General features: G+C 36.6%; 2 protein-coding genes across 4 annotated transcripts; one reads left to right on the top strand and one right to left on the bottom strand.

Moving 5' to 3' along the window:
• The first annotated feature begins 302 nt into the window (after window positions 1–302).
• LOC114541108 lies at window positions 303–13,148 on the top strand. 2 transcript variants are annotated; one of them, XM_028561089.1, is made up of 7 exons: window positions 306–697; window positions 9,406–9,485; window positions 10,021–10,115; window positions 10,811–10,877; window positions 11,166–11,218; window positions 11,478–11,553; window positions 12,438–13,148. In XM_028561089.1, exons 1-7 carry the CDS (start codon window positions 393–395, stop codon window positions 12,608–12,610), a joined length of 849 nt encoding a protein of 282 aa, XP_028416890.1. In that variant the 5' UTR covers window positions 306–392; the 3' UTR covers window positions 12,611–13,148. The 2 variants fall into 2 exon arrangements, with proteins under 2 accessions (XP_028416889.1, XP_028416890.1); XM_028561088.1 differs by lacking the exon at window positions 12,438–13,148 and having other exon boundaries at window positions 303–697; window positions 11,478–11,896.
• Window positions 13,149–13,180: 32 nt separating this feature from the next.
• LOC114541107 (dimethylaniline monooxygenase [N-oxide-forming] 3-like) lies at window positions 13,181–19,098 on the bottom strand. 2 transcript variants are annotated; one of them, XM_028561085.1, is made up of 5 exons: window positions 18,952–19,098; window positions 17,657–17,841; window positions 15,843–16,007; window positions 14,748–15,507; window positions 13,181–13,594 (listed from the first exon to the last, which is right to left on the bottom strand). In XM_028561085.1, the coding sequence occupies exons 2-5, from the start codon at window positions 17,820–17,822 to the stop codon at window positions 13,318–13,320; spliced, it is 1,368 nt and encodes a 455-aa protein (XP_028416886.1). In that variant the 5' UTR covers window positions 17,823–17,841; window positions 18,952–19,098; the 3' UTR covers window positions 13,181–13,317. The 2 variants fall into 2 exon arrangements, with proteins under 2 accessions (XP_028416886.1, XP_028416887.1); XM_028561086.1 differs by lacking the exons at window positions 17,657–17,841; window positions 18,952–19,098 and adding an exon at window positions 16,215–17,180 and having other exon boundaries at window positions 13,184–13,594.
• Between the last annotated feature and the right edge of the window lie 2,283 nt (window positions 19,099–21,381).

Genomic DNA, 21,381 nt, shown 5'->3' with positions numbered 1-21,381 from the left:
TTGACTGAAGCTATCAACAGTGTGATTGTACTTTCCTAAATCCTGAAATTAATCAATAGTAATGCTAATATTATGCTATGAGCATGCAAATTTTTTCAAATTCCGTTCACTGTTGTTATAGTATAGTAGCTATACAAAGCCCGTTCAACCTATCTGGCGGATACTCCACTTAATATGTTTGTCTGTGCACAGTCCTAGCGCAATCAACTTTTTTGTGGTAGTCTTGTCGACTTTTTTGGTCTTTTTGGCAATCTCCATTTTGTGGGAGGGACTTTGCATCGTTGCTAAGCGTTAAGAAATGTTATGTCTAATCGTGTGATATGGCAACCGTATAAGTCGCTTATATACAAACATAATACGAAAAGTTTCAGCTTGTTCACCTAAATGATGAAATGACACACATTTTAGTGAACCCAGGATATTCACTTAAACACGTCCGAGCCAGGACGGTTGACGATGATCTCACCGGACAAAAGTACAATCAACGCAAGTTGACCGAGATAGAAATGAAGAACATCCGCAGCGAGTCGCGTCTCACATGGCTGGCAGCATGGGAAGATCCTGGCAAACCTGCTGTTAAGAGTGTTCACGACTGGCATTCGACATATTCACGACAGCATGACTTTAAACAACTCGATAGACCTACCAAATCTCGACCAACATCGCCAACAAGACGAAATAATCCACATCCACCTGGGTAAGTGTCACAAATTATGTGCATTGTTTTGGTTTTATTTTCTTGGGATGCTCACAAATCCTAATTCATTCACAGTGCAGCCATGGTGTTGTATGTAGTGTAGATTTTAAACATTGGCTGCATAAACAATTTGGTATATTATAGTTAGAGAAAACTAAGAGAAAATCTGGTGGGGTGGCAGAAACAGTGGAAAAGGCTCAAGCTTGAAGGGGGGTAGGGTGAGAGAGGTGATGGTTTAATTTTGGCAAATGAGTGCTTCATGCTTGCAAATAGGTATATTTCCTTTCTTAAAATATCTAAAACGATCTATTTTGTGTGCAATAGGGTATGTGATTCATCATCAGGTGAATTAAAAGAAGTCAGAGCTATAATAGTCCCTGAACCATCAGGTTCCCCTTAGGTGACTGACTTAATTTTTTTCAAAGGCCACTTAATCACTGTGATGATAAAATACTCCAGTCTAATGTGAGTCTAATGTTTGCACAAAACAGTCTATAATTAATTTATAATTTAGATATAAAATAAAAATTCCTACAAAAATTTTTGAGCAAATCTGCTGCAAAGGTTTCCTCTGTTAATTTTGCTGAGATTGGATTAGAGCTATAGACATGATATTGGTGAAAAATTAATATACTTATATAAAATGATAATTATTGTAATATTGGCTTATTGCTGATTCTTGTGTATTTTAAAAACAAAGCAAATTGCAACAATTTGTCACTCTAGATCTAAATTAAGTTTTAAAACAGTTTTAAAAATAATTTATAAATATACATCTTGATTCAATTATAATTTGCTTCATTGCTTGTATAATTGTAGTCAAACTGTCAAATGACTTAACAGGGCCATAGCCATATGTCAAAGGAACGATAGCGTACAAAAGAAATCAGTCAGGGATAAGACAGATATATGCCCTCCCCCCAATTAAGTCTAGCGCTGCCTCTAGCTTCTATAATTGATTATGTTTGCACCACCAAAAATATATTTTTGTATTCAAAAGCTGCAAATTATATGATTTGCAGTACGTAAATACAAAATAGCTCACAAGTGGTAATTCATGTTGCCTTCTTATTTATAAAAACAAAACAAAAATAAAGCTCAGATTGAACTTGGCATATAAATTTGTTGTATATCCACTGAGCTTTATCACAAAACTTTTGTGAATTGTGTGTATATAAGTATCTCTGGAAATTCTTTGAAACTGGAAACACTGTTTGCACTATAATACCCTTCCAAAGCTAGCAACCTTTAAATTTATAGAAACAGGTTCAAAGATTACTTTGTTGCAATCAACAATACTGAAAGACAATAATTATAGGAATCTTTTCAAATACGAATCCTAATCACTAACCACTTCATAAAAACAATACAAAACATAGGAAAACAATATTGCTGTTTATACTAAATTACTTAGGTGCTTGAAATTAAAATAGGTCAAATTTCTGACCTGAATTAGTAATCTAATACAGAGAAAATACCTACCTCAACTCGGTAACCATAAGGAAGTCCAGTACTTTGTCTTTGTTTAAAAACCTTGATAGATAAGATAAGAACTGGTAATGTACACTGAGTTCTTCTGAGCATTGATATCTTCAAGTCACGCGCTGAAAACTTTAGAAATGTGTATTCCACTTCGCTATCTTTGTATTTTGCACAACGTCAACGCAGTGAACGCAGTGAAATCACGAGATTTTCGTGATCTGTGTTTTACAGGCAAGCACACATGCTTGCCTGTAAAACACAGATCACGAAATCTCGTGATTGGTGAAATTTCCCGCCGAAATACATCACCCGAGCCCGCACTTGCGGGTAGATTCCCCCCTCCAAAAAAAGAAGTAAAAGCTCAAACGTTCGGCTTTTTATGGTTTGAAGTCAGCTGTACACATCAGTTCGTACACATATATGAACACGATAACGTTTTCGAGCGTTTTCATTTTTGTTTCCATTCCAAAACGGTTTCAAACATCGATAATTAATTTGAAATAGAAGTTGAGGCAAATAGACCTTTTCAGTAATTACGTCACAACGTTATCGTTTTAAATTTAGAACCACCTTCAATGAGATGGATTTAAAGCCTTACTCTGACAAGCTATGTGCAGAGATGCAAAACATTCTTCTATAACCCGTGCATTAAAGATAATTTTTCATTTTGACCAGTAAGTATGGAAATAAGCCATAACGCGGGAACGAGGCTCGCGGTCTTAATTCGCACCCCAGCCTCGTTCTTGTGTTATGACTAATTTCCAAATTTATTGGTCAAAACAAAAAAATATTTTTCATGCATGTGTTGAAGAAGGATGTTTTGCATCTTTGCACGTGTCTCGTGAGGGTAAAACTTGAAATCCATTTCATTAATAAGGTGGTTCTAAATTTAAAACGTGAAGTTAAAATGTTGTGACGTAATTACCGAAAAGGTCTATTTAATTTAATTAACATATCAAGCGTATTTCTCCTTGGATCGTGTGACCGTAAGGGTTATCGACTGGACAAAAAGATTTTGAAAACGCTCGAAAACGACGCTCGTGTGCACACAGCCTCAATGATTGCGAACGCGATAATGTTAGAATAGTCGATAATTTACGCCGGAGATATGCTAATAAAAAATAGAATTTCTTCCTGAGACATGCTGACTATATGCAGTCGCCCGACCCCAGAGCGGCTCAAAAGTTAAGGGGAGGATGCAGGCCCCACTTCACTTGTCAGCCTGCCAAAACTTGGAGCCATGCTTCACAATGGCACGTACTGAATCATGCAATTAAAACGGCACACGTTCGTTGGTCACTTGGTTAAATGATGTTGTCGTGACCAAAATTTTGCATTGGCAGCTTGCACCCAAAGGCTACACGTTGTGACAATCCTTAATGTCATGTAGAGACCTGTTTAGTGCGATAGCACCGAAAATAATAGTTTAATCCTCTACGTGCAAGTCGGTAATTGAAGAAGTCAAGAGTTGCTGACCTATAAAAGTGGTCTATTAAAACTTGACTGATTTACATGCGAAAGGTTGTGCGATAACAAAGGTTGTGCAATGGTTAACCCATGCAGTCATACAATCTGATCTTATCTTATAAAATTTAACGTAACTTTGGCCTACACAATCGAAAAACGTATGCAGCCAACTCAACAATGAATAACGAATAAACTTTTATCTCTACAGTACAAAAAATTGGTAAAGTGGAAACAAAATTGGCTTTATCAGTATTTTATGATGTTATTTCTTATTAAAAATTCGGAATACATTCATATTCTGTATAATCCTGTCCTTACTTGAAAACAAAACTATTTCTAATTATATCCAGGCAGCATGAAAAACAGCTATTCCAACGAAGGCATGAAGAACAGAAGGTTTACGAACGCGCGCCGAAACACAACAATATAGAGATCTTAATAAGTCAGTTTGAATTTTGCATCGCGATAACATTGAATGGGCGATAATAGTAATTTTGTAAGTTTGTTTGTGAAAACACTACAAGCTCTGCAAGACTAAATTCACGTAGTGTTTCCACAAATTCAAAAAATAGAAGTCTAATACAGTTTTAGGCGACAAAGTCGTGCAATCATGCAATGCAATTAAGTCTTTACAGACAAAACACTTCATTTATTTTAACAGAATGAATAATTTATATCAAGACATTGTGTGCAATTTATATTTAGACGCCCCATTCCGATTTCACATAGTTTTAAACAACAAAGCAACTAAGACTAACATACACTACGCCTCATGCATGTATCATACTCATTTTGCTAATTGTACATATATATGGGCAAAAAATTCAATTGATATACGAATTGGTTACTCCAGATCAGCGGGAGTTAAAATACCGTAAACAGACTCAGGGAGTGGGCGTCGCAAAAAATCCATGCGAATATAAAGATGATTTATCATGCGAGACCTCTCAAAAAGAGTACACAAACGTAATATAGCTGAGCTTATTTGGGCAAACACTTGGAGGCAAGCGTAACTTTTTTGTTTATTCATATAACTGAAACATCGCAATGATCGTAATTTTTCACCTCTGTCAGGTAGGAAAGAATAAAAAAATCACTTATAAGCCAACATTGCAATTAACAATTTTTAGGAAGTTTTATCATCTAACACAAGTTCGTTAATTATTTACCCACATGCATAGTAGGAAAAACGTACCGTTTAAAAGCTAACAACTTTCTTCATACAGAAATTTACGCTCGTTTGCCAAGTAATTTGCGAATAATAGCTACAATTATACGTACCATTATCATTTCAAACATTTAGTTTACGTCACATGTATAATATCATGCGATTACCGTAATCATATTGTCCTGGGGCCGGTTGTATGAAACCCGGATAGCGCTATCCACCGGATAGTGGTTTTTTCAATCGCTTTTAAATCACCTGTTGTTAGGTATAACTTTGATTAAATCTTAATATTCCTAAGTCGAGGATCCTCTTTAATAATATTTAATTCCAAAGCCGAGATTTTATAGCTTTTTAGGCATTTTTAGAACGGTTGAAAAAATCACTATCCGGTGGATAGCGCTATCCGGCTTTCATACAACCGGCCCCTGAATGTTTTAACATTAATTATCGTGTCTTTCAAGTAAAATGCACTTCTAAAACTGTACATGCACGCAGCGTTTTATCTAAGCATTGCTACTCCGACGAAGGTTTTCTACCGTATGCGACGATTTCGGTTAATATATCATGGTTGTAAACATACCGTATGAGCTCGTCAATAATTCGCCCACTCACGTACGTCGCAAACCAGCCTCGTACTTTGCTCAGCTCGGCGAGGGTCTCTGGACGCGTTGACTCCTTATAATAACCAGGAATGCAGAACTCCCCAACGTCTTTGACGACGACGTCGACAAAACCAGCTTTCTCCATGCACTCTTTGATTCCTTCGCACGTCTGAGCATTCTCCTTCGGCATATTCCACAAATAGGCGCAAAGGAGAGACATGTTGCGCTCAATCCAATTCTTAGAAAGCCTTGGGTTTGCATAATCTGCTTGAGACAGCCAGCCGTTTGGCTCGAGAACGCGGTAGGCTTCTCTCAGGAAGTCGTTTCGCGTCCTGTAGTGGACGCCACCCTCTACTGAGAAAACGTGAGTGAAAGAATTATCGGAGAATGGAAGGTTGGTTGCGCTACCGTAGTGAGCTACGAGGCGGTCAGTTAGGCCGTGTTCTTTAATACGTTTCTTGCAGATCAAATGATGACTCAACGTTACGTCAATCATATCGATGTGTTCGGGTTTATACTTCTTGTGGAAAAAATGTCCTGTGCACCCATGCCGTTAGCAACATCCAAAAGCCGGCTTTTCTCGTTAAGATTCACAGGATCTGCGACTTGGGAAAGAAGTGCCTCGCTCGCTTTAACGTAGTCCTCGTTGCCATCATCCCAGTAGCCGAAATTCAAATAACCTCCGTGATATTCATGCGAGCCTGTCAAGCCTGTCTCGTAAAATTTCTCCACATGATATTCGTGCTGATTGTTGTTCCACTTCGTGCCTTCACTAGAGAAATCGCTTCGCTCTTGCTTCTTAAACGCATCACGCTTGTGTTTTCGTTTTCTTGCGGCAAATAACGAAACAAACAGCGCCGTACCACAGAGGCTCACAACTACGGTGTAAAGGACGAGAAACATTGCTTAGCTCTTCCCGTCTTGAAGCAGTGCTGTTATCGTCTTTGTTCGTGCACCGACTGATGCGTTTTAATGAAGGTATGTGATACTTGCAATTGCAGGAAATTCATTATCATAATCGCTGACAATTATTGCTCTACAATATCTTCCTTGTGATCTTAGCTTTGTTCGCCATTTCTGATTTGTCGGGCCTTTCGATGTGCAGTGTTCCACTGGGTCTCAAAAGATAATATTTTGCGTGATGAAATGCCGAAGAATGCACTTCACTTCGAATATTAGCACATGCGGAGGGATTTGAAAAGTTGTTAAGCTTTTGCATGGGTCAGTGCGCAGGTATGACACAAATCCAAGCGTATGACGTGTCAGAACACTGCAAAAATATTTTCCTCGACAAACGGTCGTTAAGAAGATGATGGAATTCCAAATTACCAAAAGCACAGGAGAAGCCTTTTCAGTTACATATTCGCTGAACCCCGTTGTTTACGTTGCGTGGTCTAAAAATTTGTTAGCATGGGTATACACGTGTATAAAAAAGGTATATGCAAATAGAAATGAGCCAGAAGGTATGATCGAAATTTGCTTCCGCTACTAATGTACTAATGCTAATTCCGTTGCTAAAGACACTATCACATTTCGTCCTGACGATGTTTGCTCTTCCGATATATTCCTAATTCATTCTTTGCTAGATTCTTTTATACAAGGACAGTTGTGTTGAGCTGAAAAGTTAAATTGAAACTCGTAAGGAACATATTATGTTTTTTTATAACCGTCAACAATTGTATACAAGGCCAGGTGATCCCGCTAGGTACACCACTACCTCCTATTAATTTATTAGTCAAATTTACTTGTGAATAAATAGAGTATGTAAATTCTGGGTAAACCCACTATGGCCAATTCGCACAAAAACAACCGCCTTGCTTTAAGTTTAATATTTCACATTGTTTACATCGTTATTCAAAATAGGAGAGTCTCCCCACCGTTGAAATGCACCGAATTGGTGTATTGCAGACATAAAATATGACATTCGAACCTACACCTTTGCCACCAGGAGTGCATAGATATGCTAATGCACCGACGATTTCGTGATGTTTGTAACTGTAAACACGTCACCAAACTGCGTGTTGGTGTATTAATTATGCGTAAGTAATAATGGTTCTTGCTTGGCCTTGAGTGTACTTTGCCTTGGTCTAATTATATCTATCCGTGCTTAGCATGGTTTCCAAGTACCCTCGAATGTATCTTGCGAATTGCATATCACAAAATATAATATAGACAGCCCAATCAAAGCACCACTGACATAGTCAATGCATTTACCAGTAAAATTGAAATTATCGAATATCTATAGCGATTTATATCAAACTGAACCAATCAATATGAATTATGAAAGTATTATATTATTGTACTTTTAAATCTAAGGTATGCATTACAACGACGTTTTCAAAGACATAAACTCGCATTTCTCTAATTTATACCAATATTAGCGAACAGAAACTATAAAAATGTAAAAACTCGCTGAATATGAGATTAAATGTTAGTAATTTTGCAAATGTGGGAATGTTTGGAATGCACCAGTTCGTTCAATACGTCATATCGTATGATTTTGCAATTGAACTTTGTACCGTTTCAAGAGTCATGCTGCAATGATTTTGCCACATAGGAACTTTTTGATCTCCTACGAACCCGGTGAAACGAACGATCCTGAGAAAATACCGTTGTCTGCATGATTAATGAAACCATTGTTATGAAATCGTAGTGTGGCAAATGATCATCGCTTTTTCCATGCTGGATTGGCTTATTCAATCATGTTGTAATACATTAAAGTTTAACTGTACTATCAATTAGTACTTTTGCTCTCAAATTCAATGATACTCAGCTGTGGGGGAGGATTCTTATAAAGGACAAAGAACTTTTAGTGAAAAAGAATGCTGGGTTGATAATTATATTCCTCTGATCTGTGCAGGATTTTTTAAATTCCTCAAATCAACTGAATGTCTTCATATATATCATAATGACGTTCATCAATAGAATACCAAAACTATGCATATGTACAGTTAAAAGTAAAACCATATAATATTATTTTCTTCGTATAATATCAAATTAGTATATTCATTTTGAACGACTAAAAAATTGAAATTAAATATTTAAGCACAAAAATATCTTGAGGCCACTAAACTTGGCCCTAAACTTCTTGAGGACAGGGAAAATTAATTCGTACTTAATTTTGATGTTGCTATTTTATGGGCACAAAGAGAGGCTATTTCGTATTACGATACGTCAAATCGTAACATTTTAATAAACCTAATTGCATATATATATATATATATATATATATATATATATATATATAATATATTATATATATATATATATATATATATATATTTATTTTTTTTTGTCGATTCCAAATGTGCTGTAAAGCCGATATGCATGTGAACGGACCTTATTCTTAGGCGTCTGTTTACACATAAATCCGTTTAGCTAAAATTCAAATTAACGTCATTACTACGAAAATAACAAATGCTTGTTCGGTTTCATAAGGACTTATATATTTTATGGTGTCTTAATTATTTCATGTCTCGTTGAATCTCGGATAACCGGGCTCATGTGAACATGCCCTACCTTTCCAAATCTGTATCATGATGTACCATTGGCATTGCGGGTATTAAATCTTTGTGTGGCTTTATGAAAATTTTACTCAGTTGCATCATGGACACGGCCGAGGATTGATTGATAGCTAGTCAAAATGACGTGTTCCTTAAATAACACGTTTAATAAAGTAGCATCTGGAATTGAGGCTATAAAAGTCAGACCAAGCGGTTAAACACTTTTGTCTATTTAGCTTTCGATCAACTTTAGGTTTGATTTGTCCACACTTTTGCATTCAGCTGCTATATGGAGATCAGTGGTTACGGAAAGCAAGTGCGGGTGTTTGCGGTGCTTTTGCCAAAAAGTAAACTTCATTCTTTCTTCATTTCCAGCCCGCTCGCTAAAAGGGTATTCGTAGCGTACTTAAAAAGGTAGTTTATAGAAATGCAACATTATCGTATTGTGATCTTTTTCAATCAAGATTCTCAAATGTATTTTAATAGGGTGTTTTTACGCTTGCGTGTTTCCAAAGAAAAAGGATATCCTTCAGTACATCCAAAACCTCCACAGAACCCTTATGAAGGTGTGGTTATTTAATTTTTGTGTAATACTTGTGATAAAAATTCAATCTTTTTTCTCGCTTCTTTGCTCAAAGTGTTTTCATTTCAAACCTCCGTCAGATTTACTTCCATGCCGACCTTGGTTAACGCACGCAATTCTTTCTTAAAATCCATCAAATTCACCTAATAGTATATATTATCCCAACTGTTCTCGCCAAATTTAGGACGTCAGGTAACCCTTATTGTGAAGGGGATCAAATGAGTCGGACTTCCATGTTAATTAATTTATCCGTTTCTCTGAAGATGTCAAAAGACGGAAGACGAAACGTCACTATTTAAATTAATAATCGCCAAATCGGACTTGTTTCAAAGCCTGTAATTAAATTTTCTGGGGGCTTTGATATTTATCTTCCGAGTACCCCATTCAGCCCGGTACGTCTATAGTAAATCCATTTTTCACACTAATTAGCCTTTTTATAGCCTATCTTTCAGACTCCGAAATTGTGAAACTTAACGGAAATCATTTACATGATCCTAATTGAGACATTTTCCGTTTAGAAAAATATGTATATGATAGTGCGCCTGTACCAGACGGCACTATGTATTACAGTCTGAAGGACATCCAACGTTTGAAAAGAGATGGGCACACAGAGGTTGGTGGACGATTATGCAAAACGTTTTTTGTGAGCGTGTTCAGATTGATCTGTTTCATGTTTTTACCACTCCATGATGATGCATGGACCGCGGATTTGTCAGCTTTTAATACAGACATACTGGTGTTCTTTTCTACGTCTTTATCGTCTCTGTTTTCTTTTTAGCACATTCCGCGTTTTTGTCTTTCACATTTGCAGCGTTGTTGCATGTTGATGTATTGAGGTTGATTAAAATTTTAAATCTAAATATCATCCGTTGTAAACTTTTGATGCTGTTGAAGAAATACTATGGTAAAGTTTAAGTAAAACTTGGCCTTAAATTTCATGTTTATTAAAAAAATCGGGACCCTATATAATTAAACTATAGTAATTAAATTAATTTAAATTATCTGCATGCTTTACAGTATTTGGTTATTCTTCCAAAATATGGATTCTTTAATTCTTCTGTCTATCAAAATTTGGTGAATCCGTTGCGTTGCATGTGCATGAATCGAACCTCGGTTTCTTCATTTAGATTTGTTACTTGTCTGCTCTTGTGTAAAGGTGGCGAAAATTACTTTGTTAAGAAGAATTTTTAAAAGATCAAAACCGGTTTTTCTTATTTATGAAACAGTTCCTTCCCATCTTCCGTCTTCAAGTTTGCGCTGCAGCATGATACTTGCCGAAAACATGAATAGTATTTTTTGTTATTTTAGGTTCTAAGGAAAGCCTTAAGGCCAAACAAAGAGTCTAATTTTAACAGCTTTGGAGTACCTGAACATGGTAAGTTGGCGAGATAATCAGTTTTCCGATGACATGGTATAATTCACTGTGAAATGAAATGTGCTTATGTCTGAACATAATAAAATTATAATTGACGATCAGTTAATTCACTTTTTCTTGCTTTTTCACTCCGGAGAGGCAAAAGTTGGAATAACAGCTATAAATAAATTTCAGGAAATGCCTGTTTATCATGTGCTAAAATAACACACCGTCAGTGGCCGGTTGTACAGCGGCTGGTTAGCGCTCGATACATGTCCAACCATTCTCGTTTTGCTTTCTTTGCCTCAGGAAGAGACTTTAGCCCAAGTTCGTCTAGAAGAAACGGTAATCACATCGCTAAGGTAAATGATATAAGCTGTTTTTCCAAGACCCTTAAATTTTTGTATCCTGTAGTAAGGCACCTTTGACATCGCCCTAAAATTACCACACCCTAAGAAACACTCTCGATGGTTGGTTACAACGAAAGCAGTTGTTATCAAAGCAGAAATCAAGTTAACTTTGTAGCCTGAGTCAGAAATTCTTGTCTTTGTTCGTTGATCAAAGCTGATATCCTGATTAATAAGTATTGTCAATTATGATATATTTCTCGTATCCTTTTAGATGACGCCTGATCATCCTAGTAAGCCTGCTTTTGTCCCCTCGCTTCATCGCTGGCTTAAATGCGCCGGAGTAGAAGGTAAACAATCCAACCGTAAAACCATGCACGATCACGAAAAGTTTGGAGCATACGTTTCACAGCTATACTGCGTATATAATGCGTATGGTTTATTGCACATTGTCACAAAAAATCCTGCATGCATGATTGTCTTTAATATTAGACATAGTCTGTTATTGCAAAACATCCCATTGGTTACCAATAGAAATTATATCATTACAAGTAGGTACCTCAGTAATTACTGAGTAACTACCTCACAGTGGCTTTAAAGGGCAAAAATACAGTTTCATAGTCGTAAATCACACCCCTCTCCCCCTACACAATCAGAGTTGCAAAAAAGCTGCGGATACGCGGGTACCATGCAGCTGTGAAGAAGATTTGCTTTGAATGAGGTTTGTGAGGAAGGTATAAATTTAAACACTCTAAATGATCACATGCATGTAGCCTACCACAAAGCAAATATTTCATTATGCTGGTTGCCACTTGACTCAGTGACGTAACGTCATTTTGTGTAAGGTTTTCAAAACTTGAAATCCTATACGGGAGAAAGGTTTACACAATGTTGATGTTGCTGCACGACTTTTGGTACAATTAAGAGATGAATATACTCGTTAGGAAACAACATTGAGACGGGGGGGTGAGTATCAGTCTCACGTTAAGGCTATTTTCCATTCCAACGCTTTGCTGAGAAGCACCCTTTGTTTTTCAGACCGGTCACGGTCGCATGGGCATGCAGATTCTCAAAAGCCGCTTCGCCCGCGCGGATGAAGCGGACGATAATGGAGAATAGCCTTGCATGCGATATGATGTTATATGCATGCGAAAAGTATGCTTAAGATAGTGTACTTGGTATTATTTAAAGCAACACAACAAAGTTATTCATCATCTTAACTTTCATCCCTTAGAGCGAGAAAAAATGAATAACGCCAGGAGAAACGCGTGGTTGCAAGACTCCAAGTTCAAAACTGTTGATCCTAACCGTTACCTTCTAAGGACATACGATTCCACGCCTCAAGTTAAGATTCATCGCCCATACCGAAAAGAGTTCGGTATTCACCCAGAGCTTTGGACAAATTGAGCCGACAGAACCATAAAAGTTCAGTGCATGTTCATATTTTGCTGACAGCGAATCGAGTTAAATTGTACTATATAAGTTAGAATAACCCGATGTGCATATAAGGTGTAGACGATAAGTACTCGGAGTCATTAGGATAAAATCCCATGCAAGTAATCGTTCTTTATTTGACTTTGCCTGTGGCCACGCGAATAGAATATGCCAGTCTGTTGAACGAACAATTTTCTCTCGGTTTTTTTAAACTTTATTTATTGCAGGGGTAAATCGTCAGTAAAAAATAAAATGTCTACACCGATGACTGCGATATCTGGTTTACGCGTAGGTGCATGCAGCAACCTTTTTTATCTCTATATAGTTTTAATCATAAGCATGGACGTTTGCATATTCAGTACAAGTAGTGAAAAGGTGCTAAAAAGGCGCTGAAAAATTAGCAAAACATTGGCCTTTATTAATTGATATAGTTTTTATAGTTTTCCCGGTAGTCAACTGCACGAGTGATTTTTTATTATATTTTATTTATTATACTAATAAAATGTCAAGTATTGTAGTTGAACAAAATTACTCGCAGCGAGCTTGCGAGTTTTTTTTGCGAGTGAGTGAAAACCTTAAAGTTCAATTAAATTTCGCTATGTAAATAAATTTTAAATTATTAATCGTTCGATAGACTATACTGTATATGATTGAATCCTAAAGTTCGGCCTTTTTCTTAACTATTTTTGCATGCCCCCTCCATGCAGAAAGCACTCCATTGAATCATCCATCGCTTTCATGAATGGTGTGTGATGAACTGGTGCCGTCGTGCCAGTATACTTGCTCGTAAAAGAATGATCACGGTAAGTCAGGATATCCTCGTGCTTATGATCTTCCCAAACGTGGAACATATAACTAACGTTTAGATCATAACCGTAGTCGGCATCTTTGCCAATATCGGCAATAACGTCAGCTTGAAAATCTATTTCATCGTGACAATCTTTCAAGGATTCATTTCTGAAACGAGGAAGTAAAAACATGTCGATTGGGATTAAAATTGGGAGTATACTCGATTCTCTAATAAAAATAATTATACTCGATTTGATATCTAATAAAAATATTACATTCAGCGTTATTAATCTATTCATGCATGGTAATCAGTTTCTGAATGGTTTTCAAGTCTACATAAATCTTACGACGACCACTTATCTCTCACGTGGATAGAATTCTATAGGTGTATAGGCATATGCCCCACTGGGTGTCCAAAAAATGATTCAAAATATCTTCTTATCGCGAGAAAAGGTATCGCAATAAAGCCACTTCCATTAGATAGAGGAAAGGCTAAGGCTATGTGCATGTGCACATCAGCGAGCGTTTTCAGAATCGTTTGTATCTAGTTTATCGTATTGACGCTTTATATTAGCTTCAACTTCTTTTGTAAATTGACGATATTTGGAACTGTCTCGGCATGAAAACGAAATGCTCGAAAACGTTACCGCGTGTGCACATTGTCTAACTTAGATTTTGATATGTTATATTTAGTTATATTTTTGAAGAAAATATTACTTCAAAATCGGCACAATATTTCGTGCTTTATCTTGCAAATATACGCTGTATAAAAATGTTACTTAACTAATAATCAAGCTTTTCTAAACTGAAGCACGCACTATATTAAAGCACTGACTAGACATTTAACAAACTGTTGCATGATGCTACTGTATACCGCTACAAATTCTTACGATAATTTATTGAAATATAAGTTAGGATATTGTCCAAATGTTTCTTAAATACAAGCAATGCTTCTCTCATTATTTAGACGCATCTATAAAGAGACTATTACACTTAAAAACTAACATCTCCGTGTTTTTTAGGTAAAATATTTTGTAGGGTACCAAAATCTTCCAATTGTAAGGTACCAATAACCTTCTCTCTATATCTAATGAAATTTATTTCCGTGTTATGGCTTCTCTGAATCACTGGTAAAACGTTATTATCAATCAAACCGGAGTACTTTTTTTAGGACACCCGATATTATTATACACGAAAACGGTCAAAAATTTGAATTAACGATTACATGCATGCATGTAGGAGGAAAGAACTGTTAAAGCCGTATAATCTTTCTGTGTAAATACAACCTAGTCATTAGACTATTTTATATATCAATACAAACCTGCTCATCCATTTCTTAACATCCTCCTCCATGGAAGCTTGACTTGGAAGTGAAATTTCACCCATGATGTACTTAACACACCATTTTGCTTGGACATCAAACAACGTGTAAGTATAGTACTGATCTTGCGCTGCGATATACATAAGTTTCTTGTTACCTCCTTTAATCCACAGCGTATTTTTATACAGACCATCGGGGTACAAAATATTACTAGTTTTGAGCCGTAGACTGTCGTCCTTGAGAAACGGGTAAGAATAAAGGTAACCAGTGCACAAGATAATCGCATCCACTTCGGCAGTGCTTCCATCTTTAAAGTGAACTGTTTTCCCATCTACTTTGAGCAATAGGGGACGCTCAGAGATGTTAGCTGGCCACTTGAAGCCCATAGGCCGAGTACGGTACGTGCAAATGATATTACCAGCCCCGTACTTTGCCAGTTGCAGGGCGATATCTTCCGCGGAGTAGCTCGCGCCAATCAGTAGCAAACGCTGGCCTTGGAATTCTCTAGCATCACGGAAATTATGAGCGTGCATAACTCGTCCGGGGAACTTGTTTAACCCGGGGAAATCAGGTAGGTGTGGCACGGAGTAGTGCCCAGTAGAAATTATGACGTAATCGAAGGTTTCAGCGGGTAGAAAACGATCGTTTGCCAGGTCTTTAACCTGCACGATAAAATTATCGGCCGAAGCACTGTATTGGACGTCGTGTACTTTGTGATTTACGTTGATCCATGAACGAACATCAGCTTTCGACCAACGACCTGCGTAAACAAAAATTAAATCTATGAACTAGACTGGGGCGGCACTCAAGAAACTGGCGCGTGTAGCGAATTTCGCCGTGCCGTGTCAAAAATGTGCGCGTAGTGTAAACAGCGCCATAGTGTGCTGCCGTCACATCACAGGATCGTATAGGCAATGCAGTACTTTGGTTATATTAAATTTGACTATTTTATACGCATCGAAGCAAACGTTTATACTGCTAGCAAGAACTTCTGTAGTTTGCTACACAAATGTATCGTCTTTCGACATCTTATCGTTTAGACGTTGTAACACGCCCTTGAATAAAATTAACAACTTGACAGGTGTAAATTTTTACCTTTAAGGTAGTCATAAAGTACTTCCCTAGGTGGAAAGGAGGCAATAGGTTTACCAAAATGTTCATCAAATGTGTAGTCAGGAAACTCCAAAGCTTCTTTCGGACCGTTAGACCATAAGTTTCGATACATGCTGTTGTGAACGACCTCGCCGAATTCATCAGTTCCTGAATAAAATATAGAGAAAAACACATGGGAAGAATTCGCATCCCTTCATCTTCGTGTCGAGGATAATAGTTTTTCAAAAATTTCGCAGTTGGCGCCAATTAACGATGTCTAGATGGCCTCATGGCCATGGCTAACCATAATCTCATGACTCGTAGTTTATTTTTCTCTCAAAAACAAGGATATTAAGAAAATTGAATTTAACCTACCCTATTTTATTTTACATTTGAACATGATCCACGTGATATGCAAGCTGTATTCAGTGCGCTTTTTCTCTATTTTCTCTATATAAGACGACACTGGAAGCGCGAGTGCATAAGGCCTGATTCCAAGGGCGCTGTTTTTTCGGCGAGATGAAACTGTGACCGCTCAAATACCTTACTTCTACAACACAACTCAAAAGACGCGGGCGAAATATTTCGCATTTAGCTGAAAAATTTCGCCTGTGTAAAAATCAGGCTTTTAAGAAACATAGGTGACCACCTTAATTCAATAAATGCAAATCAGTGAACTGTAATAAATAACTGGAACGCTACCTTATGAATGTTTTCGTGAAGCCAAAATTTGCGGGACTCTACCTCAGAGACTCTATACGTCCCGCAAATTTTTGGCTTCATTCGCGGGTGACTCGCGAGATCATTGCAGATGCATATGCAGAGCGAATTTGAAAGAAATTTGGTTTTTGTTTGTTTCATAGTTTTAAATGTTTTATTTATGGCATTATAATGGCATTAATCTTAAATTCAGCAAGGTGAACTATCGGTGAACGACTGGAGTTGCTGATCAGATTGGAAACAAATTTTCTTAAAGTTTATAGCAATGTGAATAAATTTTATAAATTTAATTCCATTAAATGCATTCTACTAACAATTAGCCCTAATTAATGAGAGTTTTATTAAAATAGTACTATATATTTCAAGTTGTGTAGAAGCAATTCAGCAGGGTTTTAAGTGCGAAAATCGTTTATTCCTAAAATAGTTTATTCCTTAAAATTCTGCTGTTTGGGATAGGCCCTATGTGTTTTCAAGATGGCTTTTTGCACTTTTAAATGCAAAAATTAAGTACTGTAAGATGGCTGATATTGCTTTCAATTTGAAAATTTTGAAACTAATTCATCCTGCCTAATAGTAGGTTTACCTTATATACTTACATAGCCCTGTTGAGTCTATGTAACCATATAGGCATGTACATGCATGTACATGCAGAATGCAATATATGATAATCACATAAATATATACATACATACATATACATATTCTATGTCTGCCTGATGAGTGAAGATTGTACACGGTAGCAGTACATGAAACACAATGTAGCAAAATCAAATTTTAAGATTGTAATCTATTTTCTGAGAGTGTTCAATACCATATAGATAAAGCAGATACAGAAGTATTGCTTACTAAAAATCATCTACTGCAGTCTGTTTCAGAGAAAAGTGGACAAAATAACCCATGTTTAATGGTCATGTGATTGATATTTATATATTTGTAAATAGATTGACATGGACAACCTTAATGTTAACGACTGCATATATATTGAACTCAAATTATTGCATTGATCACTTTTTATCAAAGGTCACTCCTAGTTTGACAAGAACATCTTTATCAGTGTAAAATTACACTGAGCGCTTCTTTTTTAGAACTTTGCATACCTGTCCTCCAAGTATAGTTCCACAAACCACCAATGTTAGATTGCTTCTCATAACAAACCACCTCTGGGATTTCTGTTCCTTGTTTTTTTAACTTATCAAAATGATACATTGCTGACATGCCACTAGGGCCAGCACCAATAATACACACTCTTTTTTTCACAGGCATTATTCTTGCAAATATTAGGCTATGAAAATAAGAATTCAAAAATTAACTTTGACATGAATTGGTTTGCTGGTAGTGTGCCTGGCTTGACAAAGTTTTTAGACTGTATCTGATTTTTCAGTAATTAGAGGTCAAGAATAATATATGCATGGGGACCATATTCATATATTCTGTTATGCCAGGCTGGCATAACAGAAATGGTAACAGATAATTGAAAGTGAAATTGTTTTCAAAAGAAATTAGCTAGGCAATTAACTAGCAGAACATAGAATAGCATGGTCCCTTTCAATTAATGTGCAATTGAACTTTATTATTCATCATTGTCACCTGATGGTCCAGAGCCCCGTGACCCAGGTGTTTGGGCAGCCTGACAATTTGTCCCGCTATGCTAATATTTTGGTGTTTATTGACTGTGAAAACAATAAATTTCTAACGACATGAAAAATTATGAAACATGAAATTTACATAGCGGGACAAAATCATCAGGCTGGCTATGCCACTGTGTTTGGGTAAATAGTTTAGTGATGCCACTACCAACATGGTGGCTATTTTATACAAAATTTCATTTTATAAATATTTTTTGAGTAGATAAATAAAATATACCATTAAGAAATCTATATAATGCAATAATGCCAATATATAGTATGATTATAATTCGAGTAAAAACTGATTCAGTTCTCATATCCTGAAAAGTAGAATCCCGTCTAAAAGGAAAATAACGACTTAACAATAACTGCTTGCTAATTCTTAACCAGCAATGAAGGGTCTGCCGGCTCTGGTAGTCACAGTTTAGGCTATAGAATAATTGCTCTGTAATAGTTGCTCTGTTATAGCTTTTTTATATAAACTGGCAGCCCCAGGCAGTCATTTTGTGTTTAGTAGAACTGCACAATGTCAATGAGTCAATGAATGATGCTAGCGATACATAAAAGTCTTTTACGTACGTTTTTGAGACAAGAAGACAAACGTTTAACGAAATAATCGTCAAAAAAGACAAAACAGTCAAAACTAGAATTAGTTTCGGTACATTCACATCACCATGCTGTTATTGTGAAATAATCAAATTTTATATATTTCGAAACAAATCAACAAATATTCGTATTTTGCATGCATGCTGAGTTACTCGTCATACCTTAAAAGTTAGCTACAATCGCTTTATCTCTTTAAAGCTGAAGAGGCCAATTAATTGAAACACTCGCGTTTCTCACCAAATCAATCTGAACTCTGAGGTATACGTACGACAGTAGTTGGACTTTTTATTCATCCGGCGGAACCCGATCTCGGCTGAAATGCAGCGGGGGTGAATGCTGGGAAAATTCCGATGGGGAAATAACTTCCTGGGTGGGTAATTTCCCAACTGATCCGTGGATCCGTGGCAGGATAAGGCAGGAAAGCTATTTTTTAATTTTTTTTTTCAATAAGTGCGCGTAATATATACCACTTATTAACCGAATTTGAGGTCCGTACTAGAAAAATATCAGACCGAGGTCTTGACAGTACGGACAGAGCGATAGCGAGGTCCGTATATAAAAGACCGAGGTCTGATATTTTTCTTGTACAGACCGAACGTATTCGGTTATAAGGGATTTATTATATGGCATACAGTATTTAGTTTATTTATTTATACAATGCGCTGCAGCATTCTTGCTGGCTCTTTCGCCAGCCAGTCGCCAAGCAAGCACTGAAGTGGCTTCCAAAACTGTTTTTTACTCGTTAAATAGGAATGATACAGTGATATAAACAAAAATCAAAGATGAATACATATAATATTCACATGTACCAAATAATGCTCTTCTTCGTCCATTCTCCGTCGATATTTTTCGTGTCAAAAATGAAAGTGCAAGCTTGTTTTTGTTCAAAAATATGAGAGTTGGACCGTTAATACGGCAACGGTCTAATACTGGGGGATTCCAGACCGGCAAAGAACCAATCAGCGCACGCCGTTTTAGTCAAGAGACCGCGTGCCATATAATAATTACATAAATAAAATGATATAAAAATTTTGTTATTTAGAAATGTGGGCTAGGAGCCTACCAGAAACCACATACATATACATAAAATAGTAAGGATGTACATCAGTTTTAGAGCTTTTTCTGAGTATAGTCATATAGTGAACTAATCTTTTTAAAGGAGTATGATGATATAGACAAAGACTAAAGGCTGCTTTCCAGTTACGCGTTTTTCATACGCACGTACACGCACGTAAAAGTCTAAATCCTTATACATGCTACCTTTGAAAAAACGAAGTGAATAAATCAAAGGAACTTAGTTTTCCGCATATTTTAGTATGCACTTGTAGACCTGGATGTTAAATAATAAAAATTTAGAAGCATTTCAAATTTTCCGTGCGTGTACGTGCGTATAAAAGACGTGTAAGTGGAAAGCAGCCCTAAGTGTGAGAAGTGGTTTTTGATAATTTATCATCCTCGTCCCCAGGGCCTAGCTCCGTTGCTCTCCACATGTGGAGTCATACTTGTCATAAGACCTTGGTTTTTTACATTGGTCAGTGAGATAATTCCAAACTTCTATACCTGATTCCTCTATTAGCAAGAGTATGGTTTGCGTAAGATTTTGTAAATGGAAATATCGCTTGACAGTTAACAATGCTCATAATTCCAGTTTTGGAAGTGTTTGCATAAAGAATATACGCACATTAAAATTGAGATAGTCTAATTGGCGCGCCTCGCGAGTCGCGACAAATAGGCGCGAGTCGCGAAAAAAAAGGTGCGAGTCGCGACAAAGCATGCGCGAGTAGCGACAAAATAGGTGCGACTCGACCAAAAAACGAGCGACTCCAGACGAAAACGTAAACAAAACACAAATACACGAATGATTATGACACATAATTTTTACGAATAGTTATAATGCAACTTTACCTTCTTGTTACAAAATTTTGCGCCATAGAGAAGAACAAAAAAACAATTTGACAATCTCGTAAAAATTACGTAGTATTTTAGGACCCTGTAACTTGAAATCAAATCTACAAATCCGGCTTATTTGACCACATGCAAATAGCATAATATATTACAAAAGAATGCATTAGGACAGTAACTGCAAATTGTAACTATACATGCAGACTAGTGTGAGCCCAACAGCAACAGTAAGAACCTTTTTCAGGAAAGAATTGCCATGTATGCACCATTTATTTCTACTCTGTAACTACAATTTTAATAAATTGAGAAACGTTTTCTTACATATTGTAAACAAAATAATACAGGGTAAACATGCATTACCTTTTTCAGCCTCTTTTTTGCTTGTAAAGCTAAGAATCGCCAATAACTTCATGCATCGTGTTTTCATGTTAAAATTTTACTATTTTTGTTCTCGTAGAATATGTATCGAGTTAAATTCGAGGGTCATTTTCATATATTTGATACAGTGAATCAACTAATTTTGCACTTTTTCGAATTTTCCAACATCGTCCTTTAAATTATTATAAAAAACTGCGTGCGTTGTATTTTTTGCTAAACCGAGTGTCGCCATTGCTGTTATCGAAATATGTGCCTATCAAATTTACTTTAGGCAAGTTTTAGAGCCCCATTTGAAGACAGTTTAAACAAAA

This window comes from Dendronephthya gigantea, unplaced genomic scaffold (genome assembly GCF_004324835.1).
Source record: "Dendronephthya gigantea isolate DGI-Jeju-01 unplaced genomic scaffold, DenGig_1.0 000266F, whole genome shotgun sequence".
NCBI lineage: Eukaryota > Metazoa > Cnidaria > Anthozoa > Malacalcyonacea > Nephtheidae > Dendronephthya > Dendronephthya gigantea.
This window is presented reverse-complemented; position numbering and strand designations above follow the sequence as displayed.